This window comes from Podarcis bocagei (assembly GCF_964188305.1).
Source record: "Podarcis bocagei genome assembly, chromosome: 5".
NCBI lineage: Eukaryota > Metazoa > Chordata > Lepidosauria > Squamata > Lacertidae > Podarcis > Podarcis bocagei.
In genome coordinates, this window is record NC_138129.1 from 78810936 (window position 1) to 78835032 (window position 24097).

At 41.8% G+C, this 24097-nt stretch overlaps 1 protein-coding gene across 3 annotated transcripts in view; it reads left to right on the forward strand.

Annotated features, from left to right (window-relative positions):
• Positions 1-24097, forward strand: part of ARHGAP29 (Rho GTPase activating protein 29) — a 115195-nt gene that overhangs the window by 52023 nt on the left and 39075 nt on the right. The window contains exons 1-2 of one of the 3 annotated variants that reach the window (XM_081193954.1): positions 1519-1767; positions 4849-5192. In XM_081193954.1, the coding sequence (XP_081050080.1) occupies positions 4931-5192 (262 nt within the window). In that variant the 5' untranslated portion in view covers positions 1519-1767; positions 4849-4930. Of the gene's footprint in view, positions 1-1518; positions 1768-4848; positions 5193-24097 lie in introns of those variants that run through there. The other 2 variants (XM_081193952.1, XM_081193953.1) reach the window with 2 other exon arrangements.

The following is a 24097-nucleotide window of genomic DNA, read 5'->3' on the forward strand; positions in this document are numbered from 1 at the left end:
GGAAGAGGAGCTTGAATACGTGAAAAAAGGCATCCCATTTGAAGTCCAAACAGGGCATGGGACAGTTTTCTCCAAAAAAGGAAGTTCACGTTTTTCTAGGGACGGGTAGCAACCCTAGCTGGGGCCGATGAGAGTTGGAGTCGATCACATCTGGAGAATACCCAGTCCTAGGGAACGTTTTAGATGCTCTGCTGGTCTGTCAGCTGTGAATCAAAATATGGCACAATGGGTTGTCCAAAGTGTGTCGTGTCATAAGGAATAGACATGCCATACTTTAATGCTATATAATGTGATGGTGCTTTGTTTCTGTAGATAACATGCATTCAAATGCACATACAGTATTGTACTGTATTTGCTGTTTTGCTTGAACAGATGTCCAGGCTAGCTAGCTTCCCATGTGCCAGCATTACTGTGAAGCCTGGCAACTCACGAAGGGTTCAGCTACTGTGTCAAATTACATTTCTGGCAGGACCCATATCATTTCCTGGATTATCCTCCCACCCCAACCTATGCCATCCCTGCAAATACACATGTTGAGTCTCCTCTGGCATGGCAGCAGTAAGAAAACAGAAGCCATCAGACTTGAGGGGAGGGCTGTAGCTCAGTGGCAGAGCATCTGCCTTGCATGCAGAACGCCCCACATTCAGTCTCTGGCATCTCCAAGTAGGACTGGGTGGGACTTGCTGCCTGAAACACCCAGAGAGCTGCTGCCAGTCCAGTTAAGTCCAGTCCAGTCAAAGGTGACTATGGGGTTGTGGCGCTCATCTCGCTTCCAGGCTGAGGGAGCCAGCGTTTGTCCACAGACAGCTTTCCGGGTCATGTGGCCCTGACTAAACCGCTTCTGGCGCAACGGGACACCGTGGCGAGTGCCAGAGTGCCAGGAAACGCTGTTTACAGTAGACATTACTGAACTAGGCAGTCCTAATGGTGAGACCCAGTACAGTATAGGCCAGGCAGCTTCATTCCTACTTATGTCAGGCCCTCCTGTTAGGCAGAGTGAAGCAAGCCACCCGATTGTGTGTGTCCTGTCCTGAAGAGGCAGGAAAGTCTGAAGCTTAACACTAGCAGGATAGATATCAACATAAATACATACATTTATAAATAAATAAATAAATAAATGACCTACAACCCTAAAGGCCTCCAAAGTTCAAACGGGACAGAAATTTATCCAAGGCATGTGCCAGAATATGGGGTCTCTCCCTGGTCAAATGGAGCCAATGGAGTGCGTGGTGCCTTTTTTTCTTTTCTTCCTCCCTCCACCTCCTAACAAGAAGGGGAAATTTGAACACAGCACCAGCCGGGCGTTCGCGCTCACACGTGGGTGAGGCCGAGCGAGGCCCCCTCTCCCTCCCCTTCCCGAAAAAGCCCCTCACGCCTTCTTCGCCGGTACCTGCTGCCCGATTAGCATGAGCCACGCCCCCGGTCGCGCTTAGCCGCCCAATGGGAGGCGGCGCTTGGAGAGCGGGGCGGAGGAGGAGGGCACATGCGAGAGCTACGGCACGGGGCGGGGCTTTGGGAGCGGTTGTGTTGTGCGGGTGGCGGCGTTGGCCAGTCTAGCAGCGAGCAGCGTGTGTGTGAGCGAGCGAGCTGGAGAGACAGAGAGAGTTCAGCAGGCGGAGGGGATGCGGCGGCCGCTGCTGATGCCGCCGCGCCTCCTCCTCCTCCTCGCGCCCGGGGATTCGGAGCCGCCGGCAGCGACCTGGCGACGCCTCTGAGAGCTGCCTTCGCGTCTCCCCCCACCTCAGCTTTTCCTCTCAAGTTTGCCGGGTAAGGAGGACGGGCGGTTTCGGCTGAGGGGGAGCGCGCGACGGGGATTGGGTCGGCTGCCAACGTCTGTCAGTTCTCCCTCCCTCCCCTTCCCCTTGGGGTGTGTGTGTGTGTGTGTGTGTGTGTGTTATTTTTCTCCTCAGGGCGCTCCGTCCCCACATGCAGTGGTTGCCCCTCGCGCAGTGAGGCAAGAGAGAGGGAGACTCTATGAGGGGTGAGGAGAGGAGGTTTCTCACGCCGCCGCTTCTTTTCTCCCCCTTCCCAAACTCTCCAGTCAGGCTCCGAGTTCGCTTTTCTGGGGGTTGTGTTACACACACACACACACACACACACAGACACCCCGCCACACCACACCCCGCTCTTGACAATTTCCTTTTTCTCTCCCCGCCCTCGTTTCGGGTGCGTGTTTCCACACCAGCCAGCTCCTCACCCCTCAAATCTCTGCCCTCCCCCCACCCACTCTGCCCTATTTTACACCACGTAGTTTGCTCAGTTACTATTTAGTTACAGCCAGCCCCGCTCACTCTCTCTTTCACTCCCCCCCCCCCGCGCCCCGTGTGTGTTTTGTAGCCGGAGCGTCGTCTCCTTTCGATTGTATTTAAATCCTGGGCATGGACAGCAGCAGCAGCAGGAGGAGGTGGACGTGCGATTTGGCAGCTGTGGCTGCTCAGGCATGGGCCGGTGAAAGGGGGCCCTGGACTGCCTTTTGCAGCTGGGAGGAGCGGTGCGCAAGGGGGGAGTGAGAGTGAGAGATTGCGGTCGCGCGCGCGCGCGCACCCCCGCCCGCGCCTGGCCAGGAATGCCAGATATTCCTTTGAAAGGGGTGGGGGCGCTCGGGCGCCTCCCTTGCTAAAAACGGGTGGGTTTATATATGTTTCCAACTGCTCATACAATACGCTTGTCAACAATTATTCAGTTTAGTTTTTCTCCCCCTTTCTATTGGCTGTAACTTGCCTTGCCCTGATGAGGGAAACTTTTGCTGCTGCTTCCCGTCCTCTTCCCACTCACCCACCCCCCAATCTGTCCACTAGTAACTCTGGGCATGGTTATGAGAACTGGGCAGCCGTATTGTATGCATTTGGTTTGGAGTCAGACCACTGTAGCCTGCAGGGCGGATTTATGCATGAACATGCATAGAGGGTTGACCCCAATAATAATTTAGGGACGTTATAGGTTGTTGGGGGAATGTAGGGACTTGCTTTCCTTCTTTTGGTGCAATTAAATATATATTGTCAAGAGTGAAGCTGTGCTCTTCTCTGATAAAGTATAAGGGAGTAATTCAAGAGTATATGTATTTAATCTTAAAACATCTAGATGAAAGTTTTACGGAAAATCCATATCTCAAAATAATATATGATGTAATAGTTGCAAGTAAGTCCTGAAAGCCTAGCTGTTCATGGAAATGTTATTTAATATGCAGTGTGCAGTTGACACCATAAGATTCTAAAACAAGTGCATATATTCAAAACTAAATAGTTGAATAGTTGTCATCTTTTTAAGTGTTTGGGGTGAGAGTGAGCTCCAGATAACAAGCCTGTGATGAAGCATTTTAAACACTTTAAGATGAGAATGATCCTTAATGCAGCTTGTCAGGGCTCCAAAATACAAAACCACAAGAGTTCTCTGTGTATAGCAAGTTCTGCTTGTCACACTACTAGTCATTATGTTTTAAGAGAAGGAAATGGTTAAGTGGAAGGGTAAGATTGCAGAACTCTGCATATGGCAACTTTGGAAGGTTGCACAAAGCTTTTGCATAACAGTTTAAAGGGAACTTGTGACCGCTTCTCAGTGTGTATTATCATGTAGTATCATGCATGTTGCTTTAAAACAAAGACTAAGTAGTTGCAGGTATGTTTATATGAAATGCTATGGGGAAGTGGTCAGTTATCTCGCTTGGTCCTACTTAAAACTATTGACTGTAAAAGGTCTGGAATTCAGATTTAACCCTAATTTCTTGTTTAATCATTTCTCCAGTAATTAATGAAAGTCATTTGTGAACCCAAACTGATAGGTGTTTTTCTGCCAAATCACAGTTTCAAGTATTGCTTGCTTTGTAAAGCTGTGGGAGAGGCATAGATTACAGCAAAAGTGTTTGATCAAGTTAATGTGTTTTATAATCGGCTATTGACAAACCAAATCATCTCTTCAAAAAGCAACTGAGATTTATAAATCACTTTATATTTCAAAAATAAAAAGTTGCTTTTAAAAGCAGTAGTGTATTTCATCTTGCATTTTTAACAGTATCTATTTAGGTGTTCTGGGGAGAAAATTGGATTTAATTGATTGTGACATAGAAATTGATTAATTGAAACTTGTGTAAATGAAGTCCTCAAAGATTTGGTTTAAAGATTTAAATATTACATTTTTTCTATGTGAAATACACAATTTCTTATTACTATAACTCCTTCACATTATTACCATTTTAATATTGACATGAGAATACGTTACCCATATTGTGTACCTGCTAAAACTTCCACTTTGGCCAGTGCTCATGCTTCCATGAAATATGCAATCATTGCTCTCTGCAGTTTTTCTATAGCATATATAGGGTGTGGAAACAGAGGATTTGCCTTATATATCAACTTTTTTCACAGATGCAAAATGTGAATCTGTAGTGCATACATCTTAGAATTGTAGCAGGTGGGGTAACCTAACTTGTTTTGGTGGTGAAATGCATTGACATGTGTATTTCAGTACTGAAGATGCAGGATTTTTTTAAAAAATAAAATACACACACACCTTTAATTCTAGTGATACTGTGCTCCCCATATCTTTGAAACCAAGTTCCTTTGTGCTTTGGTATACAGCTTCAAATCTGGAAATGGCTTGATAAGAGTAGCACATTTTAAGATAATGCAGTGTGGAATATATTTTCAAATACATACTACTGCTACTACTAATATACTTTAGTAATTTTAAGAGTTTGTATGTGGGCTGTGTATGTTGAGTATGTGGGATTGTATTAATAGAATAACATTTTTAATATGAAAAAGGTATATTCAACAACAGCATTTAAATAATGTTGTATTCCTGTTCTCTTTTCAATTGACTCATATTTGTTTCTGTTTTTTCTTCCCTCAGGACACTATTTTGCTTGGCAGATGGACCATAAGCAACACTGAATGTTAACTCTGGAAATTTCATAAGCTCTGCAGTGGCTGGGATGTTGCGACAGAACGGTGGTGGCAACAAGCGTGGTTTAGGATTAACCAAACTGCCTACCTCCAATTTCTTCACCATCTCTAATTCAGGAACCTGGGGGATGGGGCGCAGCACCAAGAGCAGTTCTTTGAGCAGCATTAGCTCCAACTCGGACTGCTATGACAGCACTGTTGTGGACCCAGAGTACATCATGCAACTGGTGAATGATGTCAGGAAATTTGCAGATGTTCTACTTTATTTGAAAGAAGCCATTCTTTCAGAAGGTGTGTCAGCTGCTTCTCAATAACTCCCAATAGCTTGAAATGTATTTTTGTAGCTAATTTCTTACTTGCTAGCATATGAGCAAAGAAATGTTTAGAAGGAACAGTGGCTGTCTTCTCTTGAGTATATTTTGCGGTATACAGGAAGTTGTGGTTTTTACTTTGCTAACTTCCTCTGTGAAACATTGAGCAAGTTGTTTTGTAAATGGGCATGTCATAAACAAAATTAAACTTCCCTTTTTAAAAAAGAAACATTTAAAAATTGGCATCTGGTAAAAATGGAAAAATGTTTAGACTCACAGACTTCTTTTGAGATAGTTTTTTTTTCTTGAGGGCGTAGTGGCACCATCGTTTGTTAAGCAGTGGCGAAAAGACTGGTGGCAGTGTTGTAGTAGCTTTGGATTTCCTGATTAGCAGCCTGCCGCCCGGCGGGCGGGGCGCCCTGAAGCAGAGCGCCCCCCGCGCCAGGCAGACATCCGCAGCGTGGGGAGCCTTGTGGGGAACTCCTGCAAGGCTCCCCACGCTGCGGATGTCTGCCTGGCGCGGGGGGCGCTCTGCTTCAGGGCGCCCCGCCCGCCGGGCGGCAGGCTGCTATCCGCAGCGTGGGGAGCCTTGTGGGGAACTCCTGCAAGGCTCCCCACGCTGCGGATGTCTGCCTGGCGCGGGGGGCGCTCTGCTTCAGGGCACCCCGCCTGCTGAGCGTCAGGCTGCTATCCGCAGCCTAGACATCCCTGCCGGACCTCCCGTAGGGCTGCCTAGGCTGCGGATGTGTTCCTGAAGCCTGGAGAGCGAGAGGGGTCGGTGCGCACCGACCCCTCTCGCTCTCCAAGCTTCAGCAAAAGCCTGCATTCGCCCCATAGGACGCACCCAGATTTCCCCTTCATTTTTGGAGGGGGAAAAGTGTGTCCTATAGGGCGAAAAATACGGTACTTCAATTCTTCTTTGAATTCTGATGTAAATGGGTAAGAAGCAAGCTGATTATACTTGCTCTACTGGTGATGTACAGTAGTATGATTAAGACTAGGGAAGGAGAAACCTTTTCATCTGCAGATCCACATTTCCTTTTGGTCAGCTTTCTTGGGGCCATTTCTATTGATAGGTGGAGCAAGAGGCAAAAATGAGTGAAGCAATACCGTTGAACAGTTTGGTAGTTTCTTCGCACCTGCACATCCCCCTCCATCTAGGCAAGCAAGAAACATTATTGGAGTTCCATGAACACATTCCAGCCCTGTAAAAACACCAAATGAGGGTGCAAAACAGGGCTGGGGAGGTTTGTGTGACCTGGCGAAAGTTTTTCTTACAAAATACATTTAAAAGAAATTCATAGCCTGTTTCAGGAGAATGCTTAAACAGTTGCTCTTACTTGAAATGAGGGGGGAAATCCAACAGGAATAAATATAATTTATAATATCGCAGATGTTGAAACTTTCAAGTGGGGATACTGTTTCTTCATTGTATCCTCTGCGGAGTAAGAACTGAATCCTTCAGACAAGTACTTTTCAGTACTTAATGGAACATAATATTCATAATATAGGTAAATAAGAAGCTGGTACCAGCTAACCTGGCATGAATTCCTTTCTAGGAATATTTTCTTTCTTTCTTTCTTTGTAGTAGATTCAAAGCGAGCATTGTGCTTTATAGACCTGTACCTTAGCAGAATAAATTTCTGAGAAGATCTGCCAAATGCCCAGTGAGATTGCTTTTGAGCAACAATGATACATTTTCCTCACTTCTTATGCTGCTGTCAACAAATCAACAAGAAGTGTGCCCTTATTCTTTTGTTTGAATTCAAAAGTCCCACTTTCTTGCCAAAGTATTATAGCAGTTTTGCCTCATCCAAGTGAATTAAGTATATTTATCCTTCTGCTTTTAAAATCAGAACTTTTCTAAGCTTTACATCTTAAAGGAACACAGTGCCATCATACCTATACATGGGCTTTGTTGCAGAATCAGCAAACAACTCTATCCCATTGTGCCGAGAGCAAGATCTAGATTGTTAGGCATCAGTGAGATCTAAACAAAACACTATGAGTATGAAACTTGTTTCTGTGCATTAAGACTTATTTCCTAACAGTTTCCCCCCACTTTTTTTAGGATGTCTGAGCTTCTGTTAATCAGCATACAGATCTCCATTTAGGAGACTTCTGTGCTTTAGGGAAAATAGTGCTGTCAAAAGGAATTCTCTGTGTTGTATCCTAAAGCAGCATTTATACCCATAACCTAGTCTGGACATAAGAGTCATGGTACTAAAATGTAAACACAGAAGATTTGTAGCCTCCTAGAAAATTAAAATGAGAAAATGCATGCTCCTGTGCTTGTAGGTTTTTTAACTGCAAGTTTGTGTCTCTGTGCCTTCATTTATGTGAAGGGCAGCTTTGGTTGTGAGCCCTACTTGTACATGCCTGTGCAGTGCCAACAGTTAAATATTCCAAAACAGATTGAATTTCCTGCTTGGTCCAGTAGTGGTGTGAATTTGGTTGTAAAATAAGGTGTGAAATTATTTGGCTTGGAGACTGAAATGGGGGGCTGCAAGAATTCAAAGTGAGGGTTGCTGAATGTCTTGCTTACTTCATCTTTTTGCCCCACTCCTTTGCATAACTTCCATAGACAGAAGAAGGTGATGTGGAAGTAGTGATAAATTCTGCTGGCCATTGCCTCTGAACTCATAATGTTGATGTTTGGCCTCAAATAAAGAATGCAGCCTGTGCGTCCCCTCTTGAGTTTGGCTCTGGCAGATCAGTACAAATGATAGCTAGGCATTACTTAGTGAACATGGACCAAATTTTCCTAGTCACCCAAACCTTTTAGCTGTATGGCTTTTGATTTTGATGAAGTTTGAAGATTGGGTGGGAGTTCCATTCTTTCAGTAAGTACAAGTTGTAACTAAAAGGCAAAGGTACCCCTGCCCGTACGGGCCAGTCGTGTCCGACTCTAGGGTTGTGCGCTCATCTCACTTAAGAGGCCGGGAGCCAGCGCTCTCTAAAGACACTTCCGGGTCACGTGGCCAGTGTGACGAAGCTGCTCTGGCGAGCCAGCACCAGCGCAGCACATGGAAACGCCGTTTACCTTCCCGCTATAAAGCGGTACCTATTTATCTACTTGCACTTAGAGGTGCTTTCGAACTGCTAGGTGGGCAGGAGCTGGGACCGAAAGACGGGAGCTCACCCCGCCGCGGGGATTCGAACCGCCGACCATACGATTGGCAAGTCCTAGGCACTGAGGTTTTACCCACAGCGCCACCCGCGTCCCTACAAGTTGTCACTACTACTGCCTAATTGCCATCCTTGGTTGTATATGTTCACACAGGCCATAGATAGGCAGAATAGGATTCTGACTCAGTTGCTTTGATATGGGCGTGTTGTGGATCATGTTGTGGATAGTGAAAGTGAAGAATACTTTGGAGGGTGGTGTGTGTTGCCATAGACTTTACAGCCTTGCTGTTTTGTGATGTAAAATTGAGCATATGTGGTGGTCATATTTAACACATACTACATAAGGTATGATTTTGAACAATGTTGTTTGGCTTGGTAATCTATATTGTAGAGGCATGGAATTGTTTGAAACCCCACTCACTTCTTTTTCCACCATACTGATTAATGTCCAAATAGCTCAAAACCAGTTACTAATGTTGAAGTTGAAATTAATAGGTGGGCTTAATAATACAAACAAGGAAATGCCAATTTATGAATGGAAATGCCAGTTTATGAATGTGGATTCATAAATGACAGTATTCCCTGAAACTTGGAATAAAATACTCCTAAATTTGTTTTAGTTGCATTTGTATCCCACCCTTCTGCCAGGAAGCTCAGAACAAGTTGTAGTTGGGTCAGGTAAATTTGGAGCAGGATATAGTTACTCTATTTGATTAAAACCACCTTATGAACTTTATAGCTAAACAGAGCTTTACCCATATCCATGGCTAATATTCTGGTCAATTCATGTCACTGCTGCTAAATGTGAGGGCTCTTGAATATATTGAGCCGTTTGAGAAAGGAAATAATTGAGTAGTAGTGGAAGAACAGGGAGGTATTGTGCTTTTAACCATTAACCTTTAAAGATTTAATGGTTTTTAATTAAGCTTTTAATCTAGTGACATTTTCAGCTAAAACTTATGTGCTGTTAGGATTTTAGTATGGAGCAGGTTAAAGCTCTTAAAGTAATTACATTGAAAGTTCCTAAAATTTTAGCATCATCTTCAGAGCATGGGGTATGCAAGTAGATTCAATTAATTTATATGCTGATCAATATGTTTCTATCGTGGTCATTTTGGCAGCATTGTGCATTTATTTGGTTAACTTAATATGCATCACTAAAAAAAGGTAAAATCACTGATCACTCTGCTTCAATGTGAACTGGTACACAGCACTAAACCAGGGTTTATTAAACTATGGTTTATCAAACCCTTATTTGTTTCTTAGTAAACAAACCGGAGTTAAGCTATCAAAAAAGCACAAACTGAAACAGTAGTTTGTTGGCTTATGAATCTTGGTTTGTTTTAATTATGGTTTTGCATAACATGAACATATAACCCTTCCTTAATAACCATGGTTTGTTTGGCCACCTGACACCCAGACACTCACCAAGGCTACAAAGGCACGTGGTAAGAGCTGCTTGGAAATAATTCAAATTTAAGAGAAACAAGCCATGGGTATTTTTTCATTTGCTGGAAAACTTATTGGATAAACTTGTGGTTTGTTCATGAAACCTTGGTTTGTGTTATGTGTGAACCAGGCCATTTCCGTTTAAAAAAGTACTCCTATTTTCCAGTGACTCTGTAGCCATGGCATTGGTGATATGACCTGAAACAACCATGGCTCAGTGACAGAGCATCTGCTTTGCATGCAGAAGGACCTAGGTTCAATCTGCTGCATCACTAGGTATAGCTTGGAATGTCCCTAGTCTGAAACTATGGAGATCTGCTGGCAGTCAGCATAAACAAATCTGAACTCAGTGGATCAATAGCCTGATTCAGTATAAGACAGCTTCTAAGGATGAGGGGAAACCCCAGGTTATCAAAATCTTTGAAGCTGTGTGGAACCTGACCTCAGGGTTTTTTTTTGGGGGGGGGGGTTGGCATAATTGGGCCACAATGAAGAATTAAAGCAAGGGAAAAGAAAGTCCTGATCTGTAAGTCTATATGATCATTGTTGGAGGATTCCTGCTCCCATCCCTTCTCACTATGTGCTTTTAAACTATGTGCTTTTTAAGAGTTGTTTCCTCTAGGGTGTAGTGTATGCCTGTGAATTTCCTCCACAGAAGTACCAAGCATAGTATTGCCTCTCCAAGAGAATGTAATTACAAATAAATAAGCAAATTAACACTTTTCTCACAACCAATAACTATAAAACAATGAGGTAAAACTACAGCTCTGTAATTCATCAAATCATATTTTATGTAATGGTCACAGACGTCTAGGTTATCAGTAAACCAGACACCCACCAGTATCATCAGGACTTTTACGTGGTATGGATTGGCTGCATATCATTATAGGTGCTTCAGCTAGTATAATATCTGGAAAGCTCTCTTTAGGGGTTGATTATGCTGAGTAGGGCACAGACACTGAATGACAGATACTTAGAATTCCAAACTGAAAAACAGAGTGTTGTGCAATCTAGAGTTTAGTGAATATATAAAGCTCTGAATCATAGAATTGTAGAGTTGGAAAGGACCCTGAGGGTCATTTAGTAGGCATCATAATAGGCATCACTGAAACCTGGTGGGATAAGTCCCACGATTGGAATGTAATAATGGGGGGATACAATCTATTTCAGAGAAACAGACCAGACAAGAAAGGAGGAGGAGTGGCGTTATATGTCAGGGATGTGTATACCTGTGAAGAGATCCAAGATTTAGAACATCAAAGCCAAAGTGAGAGCATTTGGGTCAAAATTAAGGGAGAGAAGAATAACAGGGACCTCATTGTGGGAGTTTACTATAGATCCCCAAGCCAAACGGAGGACATAGATGATGCCTTCCTGGAACAGATGGCCAAGCATGCAAAAGGAAAGGAGATAGTAATAATGGGGGACTTCAATTACCCGGATATTTGTTGGATGTCAAACTCAGCCAAGAGCATAAGGTCAAACAGATTCCTCACTGGCCTTGCAGACAACTTCATTGTCCAGAAAGTGGGAGAAGCAACAAGAGGAACAGCCATTTTAGATCTGGTCCTAACCAATGTTGATGATCTGGTTAGTGGGGTAGAAGTGGAAGGATCATTAGGCGCGAGTGATCATGCTCTTCTGAAGTTTACTATACAGCGGAAAGGAGCAACCAAGCATACTAGGACTCAATTTCTTCACTTTAAGAAAGCCGACTTCATAAAACTTAGGGAAGTGCTGGGTGAGATCCCATGGACAGTAATACTAAAAGGAAAGGGAGTTCATGATGGCTGGGAGTTTGTTAAGAGGGAGATACTAAAAGCACAACGTCAGGCAATACCAATGAGAGGGAAACATGGAAGGTGCCTAAAGAAGCCAGGGTGGCTATCTAAAGAACTTTTAACTGAGTTAAGATTAAAAAAGGATGTGTACAAAAAATGGAAAAGGGGGGAAACCACCAAAGAGGAATTCAAACAAATAGCCAGCATGTGTAGACACAAAGTCAGAAAAGCTAAAGCACAGAATGAACTCAGGCTTGCTAGAGAGGTTAAAAGCAACAAAAAAGGCTTCTATGGGTATGTTCGTAGCAAAAGGAAGAGCAAAGAAACAGTGGGGTCACTCAGAGGAGAAGATGGTGAAATGCAAACAGGGGACACAGAAAGGGCTGAACTCCTCAATGCCTTCTTTGCCTCAGTCTTCTCCGATAAGGAAAACAATGCCCGACCTGAAGAATTTGGAGCAAATGATTCAGCAAAGGAAACACAGCCCAGAATAACTAAGGAGATAGTACAAGAATACTTGGCCAGTTTAGATGTATTCAAGTCTCCAGGGCCAGATGAACTGCATCCAAGAGTATTAAAAGAACTGGCAGATGTGATCTCAGAACCACTGGCAGTCATCCTTGAGAATTCCTGGAGAACAGGCGAAGTCCCGGCAGACTGGAGGAGGGCAAATTTTCAAAAAGGGGAAAAGAGAGGACCCAAATAATTACCGCCCAGTCAGTCTGACATCAATACCAGGGAAGATTCTGGAGCAGATCATTAAGCAAACAGTCTGTGCGCACCTAGAAAGGAATGCTGTGATCACCAATAGTCAGCATGGATTTCTGAAAAATAAGTCATGTCAGACTAACCTGATCTCGTTTTTTGACAGAATTACAAGCCTGGTAGATGAAGGGAACGCAGTGGATGTAGCCTACCTTGATTTCAGCAAGGCATTTGACAAGGTGCCCCATGATATTCTTGTAAAGAAACTGGTAAAATGTGGTCTTGACTATGCTACCACTCAGTGGATTTGTAACTGGATGACTGACCGAACCCAAAGAGTGCTCATCAATGGTTCCTCTTCATCCTGGAGAAGAGTGACTAGTGGGGTGCCACAGGGTTCTGTCTTGGGCCCGGTCTTATTCAACATCTTTATCAACGACTTGGATGATGGACTCAAGGGCATCCTGATCAAATTTGCAGATGACACCAAACTGGGAGGGGTGGCTAACACCCCAGAGGACAGGATCACACTTCAAAACGACCTTGACAGATTAGAGAACTGGGCAAAAACAAACAAGATGAATTTTAACAGGGAGAAATGTAAAGTATTGCACTTGGGCAAAAAAAATGAGAGGCACAAATACAAGATGGGGGACACCTGGCTTGAGAGCAGTACATGTGAAAAGGATCTAGGAGTCTTGGTTGACCACAAACTTGACATGAGCCAACAGTGTGACGCGGCAGCTAAAAAAGCCAATGCAATTCTGGGCTGCATCAATAGGAGTATAGCATCTAGATCAAGGGAAGTAATAGTGCCACTGTATTCTGCTCTGGTCAGACCTCACCTGGAGTACTGTGTCCAGTTCTGGGCACCACAATTCAAGAAGGACACTGACAAACTGGAACGTGTCCAGAGGAGGGCAACCAAAATGGTCAAAGGCCTGGAAACGATGCCTTATGAGGAACGGTTAAGGGAGCTGGGCATGTTTAGCCTGGAGAAGAGGAGGTTAAGGGGTGATATGATAGCCATGTTCAAATATATAAAAGGATGTCACATAGAGGAGGGAGAAAGGTTGTTTTCTGCTGCTCCAGAGAAGCGGACACGGAGCAATGGATCCAAACTACAAGAAAGAAGATTCCACCTAAACATTAGGAAGAACTTCCTGACAGTAAGAGCTGTTTGACAGTGGAATTTGCTGCCAAGGAGTGTGGTGGAGTCTCCTACTTTGGAGGTCTTTAAGCAGAGGCTTGACAACCATATGTCAGGAGTGCTCTGATGGTGTTTCCTGCTTGGCAGGGGGTTGGACTCGATGGCCCTTGTGGTCTCTTCCAACTCTATGATTCTATGATTCTAGTCCAACCCCCTCAATGCAGAAATCTAATCAAATCAGTGCTGGTTATGAAATTAATTCTGCGGCTCATCTGATACATTGGATGATTATTATTGAGTAAGGACAGGGTACCACTCCAAGACTAAAATTCACCTGACCATTGGACCACTTGGTATTGTTGCATGTGCTTTCTGTATGTGTGGCTGGCTCTGTACAGCTACCATTATGTGCTTTATTAAATTTATTGAATACTGCTAGGAGTGGATAAAGTCATTTCTGCATGTGACTGAATTGCAAGAAGCAACCACAAGTTCCAATGACTCTGAAAATTGCTCCATTATGTATCCCATGAGTTCTGTCCTTCAGACCTTTTGATAACTAGTAAGTGAAGACTTCTGAATATTTCTTCAATTCCTGTAGCTCTCTTATGGTGCTTGAAGCTTTATTTCTGAAGCTTTATTTATTTTATTTATTTATGTCTGTGTCTTTAAGGTAACGTGGGGCATCCCACACATGCTTCCTTGACAGAGGGAAACTCCAAGCCAAAGGAATTTTATTTATATATCCAGCACCTGCAAATATGGTTACAGTGGTAACCATAAACCTAAGTTTGGTGATCAGTAGAGAGAACATCTAAATATACTTCTTATTAGATTAACATGTTGGAAAATAACGCTGAACAGTTCTGAGAGATTGATTATGCCTCTTTCCAAAATACTATCGGGCTAGACTGAGATTCTGCAATAGTGTGGCGCATACAAGGCTTGGCACAAATACCTGCACATCCTTCCCAGCAAGCCTCTGTAAAAACCCAGGCAAAATTACCTGGCAAAAGAACCTCACTGCAAGTGGAAAAAGAAACATGAGTGTCAAGCCATTGTGGCTGCTAGAAAAAATGTTTGCCAGCGAACGTTTGGGGATCTCTGGTAGGGGATTATTTGGGAATACATTTTAAGTTGATGTAGATTTAGGTAAAAATATCAGTGTTAGCCTCAAGTGTTGAAGGCCCACATTCTCCGTATTCAGATAATTTCAAGAGTATATTGAATAATATAGCTATGTTTAACTGGCTCAGATTAAATCTATGTACTATCAAAATTACCTGTGAAATCCATGCAATAAATGATAGCTTAGAGTTCCAATTAACTTTTAAGTCTAACGATCTAGCTGACTTAAATTGTGACCACCTCCCCTTCCCCCAATCGCATACTCTGCATTCCTTCTGAACAAATGTTCACTTGTTGCTATAGTGTCAAAGATCAACAGTTGGTAGGGGTATGTTTCATGAGCAAGTGTAGTTAAGCATTTAAACTCAACTCCTGTGGAACTTTTAATACATTTTTAACTTAAAATGTATTCTAGAATAGTATTATTAATGCAAGAAACTTTATGTTAGCAGTGTTTTGACTCATTCCTATTTTCAGTTTTAAAATACAGTAAATTTTACACCATTCCCTTTACTTTTTTCAAAAGATGCATGAAAAAGCATTGAAAATTACTCTTATTCAAAATGCCATATTTTTAGCTTTCAGAATTTGTCAGAATTTTTAAAAAAATCTGAAACTGGTACACTCTGAGGCTTTTTAACAAAATGTGGCACTTGGGAAACTTCTGTAATTTAGTAAAACAATTTCCTTCGGAATATTACATTCCTGTATGTATACATATATTAAAGCCTGTATTAATTTTAAAATGCTGTTCACCACCATTCATGCAAACAGATCCCAGGGACCTGTGTAGAACTTAGCATCTAAGGTATGTTTTATGCAGTTTTTTGAGTGAATAATTAAGGGTGGTGAGTAATCTCTCTGAAATTTGATTGTATAGCTGTTAGCATTGTCTTCAAATATAGGAACATCCTATAGGATCAGCAGGCAGGGGTGGGACTGGCGTGCGTCCTGGGGGTGTGGCGCACATGGCAGGTGGGCAGAAGTGATGAAACCCCACCGGGATCGCACTGCTGGGGGCGGTGCGCTCCCCCCGCACTCTTCTTCCTCTGCCAGTGTATAGGAACATCCACTTAGCTTGGGTAAACCCCTATTAAACTCAGTGAGAGGTACTTGAGCAGACTCACAGGATTTTGCTATTAGAGAAGAAGAAGGGTGAAGCAAAATGCTTTCAGGAAGAACTTTTAAGTACATGCTTATGTTGCCCATTGAAACCGGTTTGATTTGGAAGTGCTTCATTTTACTTAGATTATACCTACGAGTTTTGAATACTGGAAATTGGGTGAAATCTTCTTTGACTCTCACTCATTTTTATTACTGTCTAACATTAATTCAAAGGACGTGTAATAACTTGGAACACTTCCATCTTGGTCTCCTTCATTAAAACTATAAGTAGGTAGATCTAGTATGTGGTGTTACTGTGTACTCAACTTGACACTCACCATGCAGCTGTTTCCTCAAATTAGGAAACATTACTTGGATAAATATTTGGGCTGGCATTTCATGTCAACAGTAAGCTGAGTAGGAGATAATTTACTATATATAATTTTTGTGGCATTACATGCCTTCAAAATAGGATAAGATATAACTCATCTAGAGCACCAGTGATGACTATTCCATTCCACTAGTTAACTGTCCCTGGGAAGACTTGCAGTGGTATGCAAAACTTAAATATATGCCGTCAGTAATAGGCCAGCCATATGTAGAGTGATACTATAAAACACCTCTTAAATTTACTGAGTATCATAATGTAAATCTGCATTTTGTTCAGGAAGATTAATTATACCAAATACAGCAGCTAAATGTTGTTTTAGTAACCTGTAGTTGCACCTGTTCATGTTTTATATGAGAAATATTATCATATAATATTGTGTTAACTTTACACCAGCCTAGGTGTGTGCTACTGAAAGCAGTTTCTAAATAAATGAGTAAAGAATTAAATGGTGGTTTTCAGCCATATGCTGTAATATTACTGAAAGTCCACCTGAATGTTTTTCATTTAGACAGTTTCATCCAGGAGGTTCTTTACATTAGAACCTCCGTTGTGGATGTTTTTTAGCTGTTAAATATTACAATGGAAAGCTGTTATGAAGAGGATTCATTTTTAAAAATTAAGTAAAGTGCTAAAGGAGGTACTTTCCTGTGGGTTTATCCCATGGTGCATCTGTAAAGCCTGTAGCCACCTGGTCAGGACCAATCAGAACAGAACTGGCACCCTGCCACAGCTTTGTTTTTAGATATTGCAGGAGTGCTGTGTGATAAGCCTAGAGAAAAACTTGTCTTGCAGTACTCCACAGAGCAGGTCAAGAACACAGCATTGTTTTACCTGAAATGGGATTGTTATCCAATTGTCAGCCAATCCAATCATGCTTTGAATATGAAAATAGTAATAGGTCAATTAGTTTGAAACTTCTTAATGAAACTTCAGATACCATAGTTATTATGCCTTTGGACCATTTGCTGCATATAAAAAGTCAGAAGTGTTGTTAAAAATAAAGCATTATGCATAGACCCTGAAAGTTTTTGCTGCAAAGTAGTAAATAAAAAAAGCCTTTTAGGCAGGTTAAGGCAACCCCCTCAGGTAGCAAATGTTGACATATTCACAAGTGGCCTCAAATTTTCATTTATTTGGTTTGTTCTTATCAGCGTTATATTTTCTGCTGCAGGCAGCAAAATATCTTGGGCTACCTCTGTAGTAAGATACTACTTAAGGTTGACAAAGCAAAGTCCACCTCTTTATTAACACTCTGTAATCCCATAATCCTTGCTTTGTGTGGTCTTTGCTTAGGTAGACTGGGAGAGAATAGCCTTTTCATTTATTCAATTGCTTAGAAAATGGGAAAGTACAGGACAAATGACAGGTTAGAATGCTAAAAAAATCAAATATTAATTTCAAACATTTGTTTTTGTTTTTTAAAAGATATTTATTAAAGTTTTACAAATTATATCAAACAAAACAATACACAAACACAATCAAAAAAAGAACAAGTATAATTTCAGAACCTTATTTTCTTAAAACTTACTTCACCGACCTCCTCATACCTCCCCTTTCTGTATTCCCATTTTAAATATTTAGTTCAGCAAATCCTCACCCTTAATTTTATCTAATTGTCAACCTTTCTTTTCTTTTAACTTAATCTTTACAGCTGTACTCCATTTGATTTTTAAAGCCGCCTCATTCTATCACACATTGATTTTGCAATATTTCTTAAGATAGTTCTTAAATTTCTTCCAATCTTCTTCCGCCGTCTCTCTTCCCTGGTCTCGGATTCTGCCAGTCATTTCTGCCAATCCCATGTAGTCAATCACCTTCATCTGTCATTCTTCCAAGGTGGGTAGGTCTTGTGTCTTCCAATACTTTGCGCAAACATTAATTTTGACACACACGTGTGTGTGTGTGTGTGTGTGTGTGTGTGTGTGTGTTGTGACTTGATTCTTTTTCTACTTTACCTTGTATTTAACTTTGGAATATTATGTTGAGTTTGAAAGTAGTTTTTTTAAAAAAACAGAAACATTTAATAACAATTATAGCTCCTCATTAACAATTTATGTAGTAATGTTGTTGGGCATATACATTCCGTATTTTTCGCTCTATAAGATGCACCAGACCACAAGACGCATCTAGTTTTTGGAGGAGGAAAACAAGAAAAAAAATATTCTGAATCTCAGAAGCCAGAACAGCAAGAGGGATCGCTGCACAGTGAAAGCAGCAATCCCTCTTGCTGTTCTGGCTTCTGGGATAGCTGTGCAGCCTGCATTCACTCCATAAGACGCACACACATTTCCCCTTCCTTTTTAGGAGGGAAAAAGTGAGTCTTATAGAGCAAAAAATGCTTTGGCCATGATCCAGATTACAATTCAGTAGTGTATATACAATGTCCTGCCTTTCCCATGGGAGCCCTTAAAAAGGTATTTCTGAAGACTGAATTTACTCCAGATGGCTTCTCAATGTGGCACAAAGGGCTGTGTTTGGGGAGGAAAATCAACAACCTCCTCTCCAGCAAGAAGAAGTTTTTTCTGCTGGCATCTACTGTTTTAAAGGATTCAATCTAGCTGAAGACCCGAATTTCTGGCAATAAGTTCTGAGGGTGAAAAGTGAACATATGGTTAGCTGTACCATTTTGAAAGCAATGGAGCTTTGTATTTACATATAAAAAGAGCACCACCTATCTAAATCTGGCACTGGGAGTCAGATTTTTGTGACTCTGAAGTTTAATGTTGGCCATGAGACCAACTAGTGTTTCTGGATTTTGGCAGCCTTTTGATAAAACAGGTTAATACTTGAAAACCTTAACCTATTCAGTAGAGCTTTTTTTTTTTTTTTACTTGAAAGCAAGTAGCAGTTCAAAGTCTAAATACAGTAAGCTGTTCAAAAATAGTAAGAGTACAAGCCTGCCCACAGAGGACACCCTACATGCATGAATATACAGCAGTTGGGGCTATTGGGGTCAGTGGGAGGGAGATCTGTAAACTTCTGTGTCCCCATACAGCCCTTCTCTGCTTGCTGCATGGTCTGGTGGATCAATAACTTATATCAAGGTGAGAGGGAGAGGATTGGATGAAGATACTGAAGACATGTACAGACCTCTCATTCACCCTGATGGATTGCTGTGCTTCATGTGCTTCCTTAGGGAGAGAAAAACAGGACTCTGAAATCTTGGAAATGCTGTATGCATAACTGACTGAATTGTATTATAAGTTGTTGGCTAAATATATATATATAAAATGCAACGGTGTTATACTATATGACAGTTGATGACTGACTACCGTTGTGTGGTGCCGATAATACTATAAAAATGTGAGTGAAGAGAACTGTGAGGAAATGCAAACTGCTTACAGTTTGAACGTAGATAGCTACTTAAATAAGCTTTGTTCCCTAATGAAGCTTCAAAATGGCTTTCTGTTTCTTTTGCATTAGAATTTCTGAACACTCCACATCAGGTAAACAAAATTCCAGAAATCACTCCTTGGTAATAGCACTCATTTTTAAAAGCCTAATTTTAGAGAGAAGTTGCTAAATCGGATATTATATTGCTTAGCTTGCCTAAATGCATCTGGGTTGGATGAGACTGGAATATTAAGGCATATAAAATTCAAGAAGTTAAAGGAATAAGGCATAGAACATTTTGAAATAGGTTGATGAAAAGCAGCATTGTGGCAGTGCTTCCTCCCCAGTGGAGAGTTGCTCTGTAAATTTAAATGTGAATGTGGAAGAACTGGCTTGCTGGTGTTTGACAAGCTGCCTTACTGAAATACTGAATTGCTTGAGGAAAACTAAGAATAAGGCATTTTTCAAGGATAAACCATAGTTGACAGCACATTTAACTGTAGAAGGTTATCTCTTGCTGTATCTTAAAAACCCTTAAATATTGCTGTTACATTTTGGTTGAAGTAATGGCCGCATGGTACTCAAGACTGAATTCCACACTGTGAGAAAAGGAGACACCTGTTGATCCAGTGTACTCAAATCATTGCAAATTTCCATATTCGGAAGATGCTTGCAACAATAAGTTCCTAAACTCACAGCTACAAATCTGCAGTATAGAAGTGCTGTGGTGTTTATAAACCTGTGGGCCTGTAGCTGTCCCACATAAATATTGTAATGAGTTTTTCACTCAGTGAGAGAAGTAAGAATGACAGGTCTGAACAGCTTCAGGTACATTTTAAGAGATGAAATGGCAGACCTTCCTAGGATCACATTTATGCCACCTTGGGTTCCATGTAGGAAGAAAGGTGGAATTTATATGTAAGAAATAAATTGTATCGCATTAAAAAAAAAATTCCCAGAGATAATTGGTCAGTTACAGGTTGCTTTTTTATAAGGTCTTCTTTTGATATGTGAGTCAAGATAATATAATGGGATCTTATTTTGCAGAAATCAGTGTTACATGTTAATCATCTCCTCTATGCATTGACAACACATAACTTTGGTTCTCAAAAGGTTGCACAGGCTGCCCATACACTTCTGGGCCAGATTCAGAGTTCTTGCATTAATTTACAAGACCCTAACAACTTGGGTCAAGGATACCTCAAGGACTGTCTAAACCAGGCTTCCTCAAACTCGGCCCTCCAGATGTTTTGAGACTACAATTCCCATCATCCCTGACCACTAGCTAGGGATCATGGGAGTTGCAGGCCAAAAACATCTGGAGGGCCAAGTTTGAGGAAACCTAGCCTAAACCCTTACATCCCTGCCCAGTCACTAAGGTCGAAGAACAGGCTGGTCCAACTTTTCATACCAAGTGGACTGTAAGTGTACTTTGACACTGTCTTGTGCTGCACACCAGGGGCAGAGAGGCCAAAATTTGACACCCTGTCCACATGCTGACTTTTCAAAGCCAGGAAAGTGAGGCACCGAGATTGGAAGGATAACTAGGCCTGACAAGTGTTGCTGGGGCCTGGGGAATGCCAAATGTTGTGAAGGGTTCCCTCAGGCCACGTGTTGTACCAGCCAAACTTCAAGGGAGACACTATTAGTGGTCTCCTGGGGCTCAGAAACATTGTACTCATGAGAATCTCTGTGTTCAGCATTGTGGCCCAGTTTTGTAGAACTCCCTTCCGATTGAGTTCAGTTGAATTTCCAGTCCCTACCAATACTTTAAAAAAAAATTCAATAGGAGTTTCGATTAAAGTCTGGTTTTAATGTTTTAACTGTTTTAAAATCTTATTTTCCAATCTATACGCATCCCTTTTAAATGTTTGTAGTTAAACCGCATATAAATTGAGTAAAGAAATAATTCATAAATGTTCAGAAGCAGCTTTTGAGCACCAGCTGTGTGGAAAAGGCAGTTACAATGCCTGTGAATATTTAGAGGCATCTATCTGGCTGCTGTAGAAGCATATTGCTGGACTAAATGGTCCTTTTATCTGATCCATCAATGCATTGGTCTTTGATTGAGTGGATATTTTCCCTCTTATTGCATTGCAGTTATCTGTACTGCTGTTTTGCTAGTTTTATTATTGATGGATTCTGTAGTTTTACTTTATGATTTTAATATAATTTGTACTTGTTATAATTGGGATAGTTTTGTAGTGTGCCTTTGGACCATTTGCTGGACAAATAAACATTAAACATTTTCATGATCAGTAGACTTTCTTGCACTTAGGCTGAACTTCATTGGCTGATTATAATCTTGTACAGAACTCCCTGATGTCTACTAATAACTGGGCAATTGAGTAACTCCAGGTTACCCAAACTTAAACCTGCTCAGGCTTCTGAATAAATATTTGGTAGGTGTATACAGCTTTGTGTTTTGCCTTGTGAAATAAGCTCACTTGTGTGTTGGCTGCAAATAAAAAATTGAAAATGTCTATTAAAAGTTTGTTAACCTTATTTATACAAACAAATCTTCCACTTGTTAATGCAATTAAATGTGTTGGAAGTGATTCTCATTTCATATAATACTTGTCAGCTTCCTATCATTTGTTATGCAATTGATTGTTAGATATATTTAATTCATGTGGAAAGGTAGGCTATTTCCAAAATGATCCACTCAATACTCAAGTAAAATATGTTCCAGTAACTGAAAGTTCAAGTAAATAAAAGGATTAGAGCTTCCTGAAGTTTTCTTCCTGACAATAGGGCACTTATTGTTTGAGACTTAGGATGTTTTGATCTGGTAATGTTATTACAAGGCAGCTTTTGACTTCGTGATAATATGCTAGAGCTAAAGGGAAGAATGTATTTAGTACAGAAGACTTAAGTTTTCATTACTTTAGAAAGCCCTTGTCCCTCATGTCTTCTGTCATACGTGTCTGATATTGCCCATCTTTTGCCCTTGAGGGAATCATCTTAGGGCTTATCCACACTTACCTTTCTTCTCTTCTTTCCAGGCATGGTCTGTGCTTTAAAATTATGTTTCCAAATGCACCCTTTTTTGCTCTGTGGCTTTCCCTGTGAAAACCCATTCTTTATAGCTCAATCAGAGCCTTTGCAAACCTTACTATCTTAGGGTCAATTTAAACATTTATCAGAATTGGGTGGTAAAACTTTTCCTGGATAGTTATTTTGCAGCTGAGGGCAACACATGTTTGAATGCCTTCCATATAAAGTACATACATCCACTCACCCATCCACACAAAACTTAGCATTTTAAGGAAAGGTGTTCAACCCCAGCTATTTCTATTTTATGCTAACTTGCTTTGTGCAGGTAAAGGTAAAGGGACCCCTGACCATTAGGTCCAGTCTTGGCCGACTCTGGGGTTGCGGTGCTCATCTCGCTTTATTGGCTGAGGGAGCCGGCGTACAGCTTCCGGGTCATGTGGCCAGCATGACTAAGCCGCTTCTGGTGAACCAGAGCAGTGCACGGAAAAGCCGTTTAGCTTCCCACCTATTTATCTACTTGCACTTTTTACGTGCTTTTGAACTGCTAGGTTGGCAGGAGCAGGGACCGAGCAACGGGAGCTCACCCCATCGCGGGGATTCGAACCGCCGACCTTCTGATCGGCAAGTCCTAGGCTCTGTGGTTTAACCCGCAGCACCACCCGCGCCCCATTTTGTGCAGGTAGGAGAGCATTAAAATATGCAGCCTGAAGTAATACAGTATTAAGAAAAGCAGTGCCTCCAAGTTTTGATCCCAGCTGGTCCTGGGGTCTCTTAGCTACAGATCCCAGTGATATAACCTGGGATATTGCTTATACATGCAAAGCATTAACTGTATACTATAAACTGCAAAGTTGTGGCTGTGCTACTGCAACCAAATAGGTGACTCTATAGAAGCTCCAAACACTATTAGTACTATAAGTTTCCAAATTATTGCCCAAATTTCATTGTTTCAGTGTTTGCAACAAAAAGACCAATATTTTGGTATTGTCAAGATTATTTTGTGTTATAACAGCAAAACTCCAAAGTGAGTCAATACCTTTGAAGCAAGGCAGAACTACACCAAAGAGGCAACCTACAACACAGCTATGTCCTCCTTTTGCAAAAGAGAGCAACAGATCCCTGGCTGGTTTGAGCCCACCATTTAAAGGACATTGAGCCTGTTATTGCTGCAAAGCACTAGGCTCTTGTGAGCTACAAGCGGGTGTCCTGCAAAAAGAGGCAAGGAGCGATGTCCAGCAGATTGCCAGACAATATGCCAGCAACTGTTGGCCAAAGCCCCTGGATAGGACAGAATCCCAACAGAAGTGCTGAAAGCCGGCTTCAGTTCCTTCCTCATGATACACCTCCACAGCCACCTCTTGCAGTGTTGAGAACAAGGATCCGTGCCACAAGACATGTGCGACTCCAGCATTGTGACCCTCTAAAAGAACAAATGTTACTTCCATGACTATAAGGACTACCATGGAATCTCCCTGTTGAGTACTGTGGGGAAAGCCTTTGCTTGTGTAGATCTCAACATATTACAGTCACTCATTGGCAGGGTCCTTTCCCAAGTCAATGTGTCTTTAGAGCTCAGAGGTCAACATGATTTTCTCATCGCATCATCATCAACGGGAGAAACGCAAAGAGTAGAGATGTCCCTTGTATGTTGCCTTCATAGACCTGATGAAGGCCTTTGACCTCTTCAGCCACTGCTCAGCAAGACATTTCCAGTATGT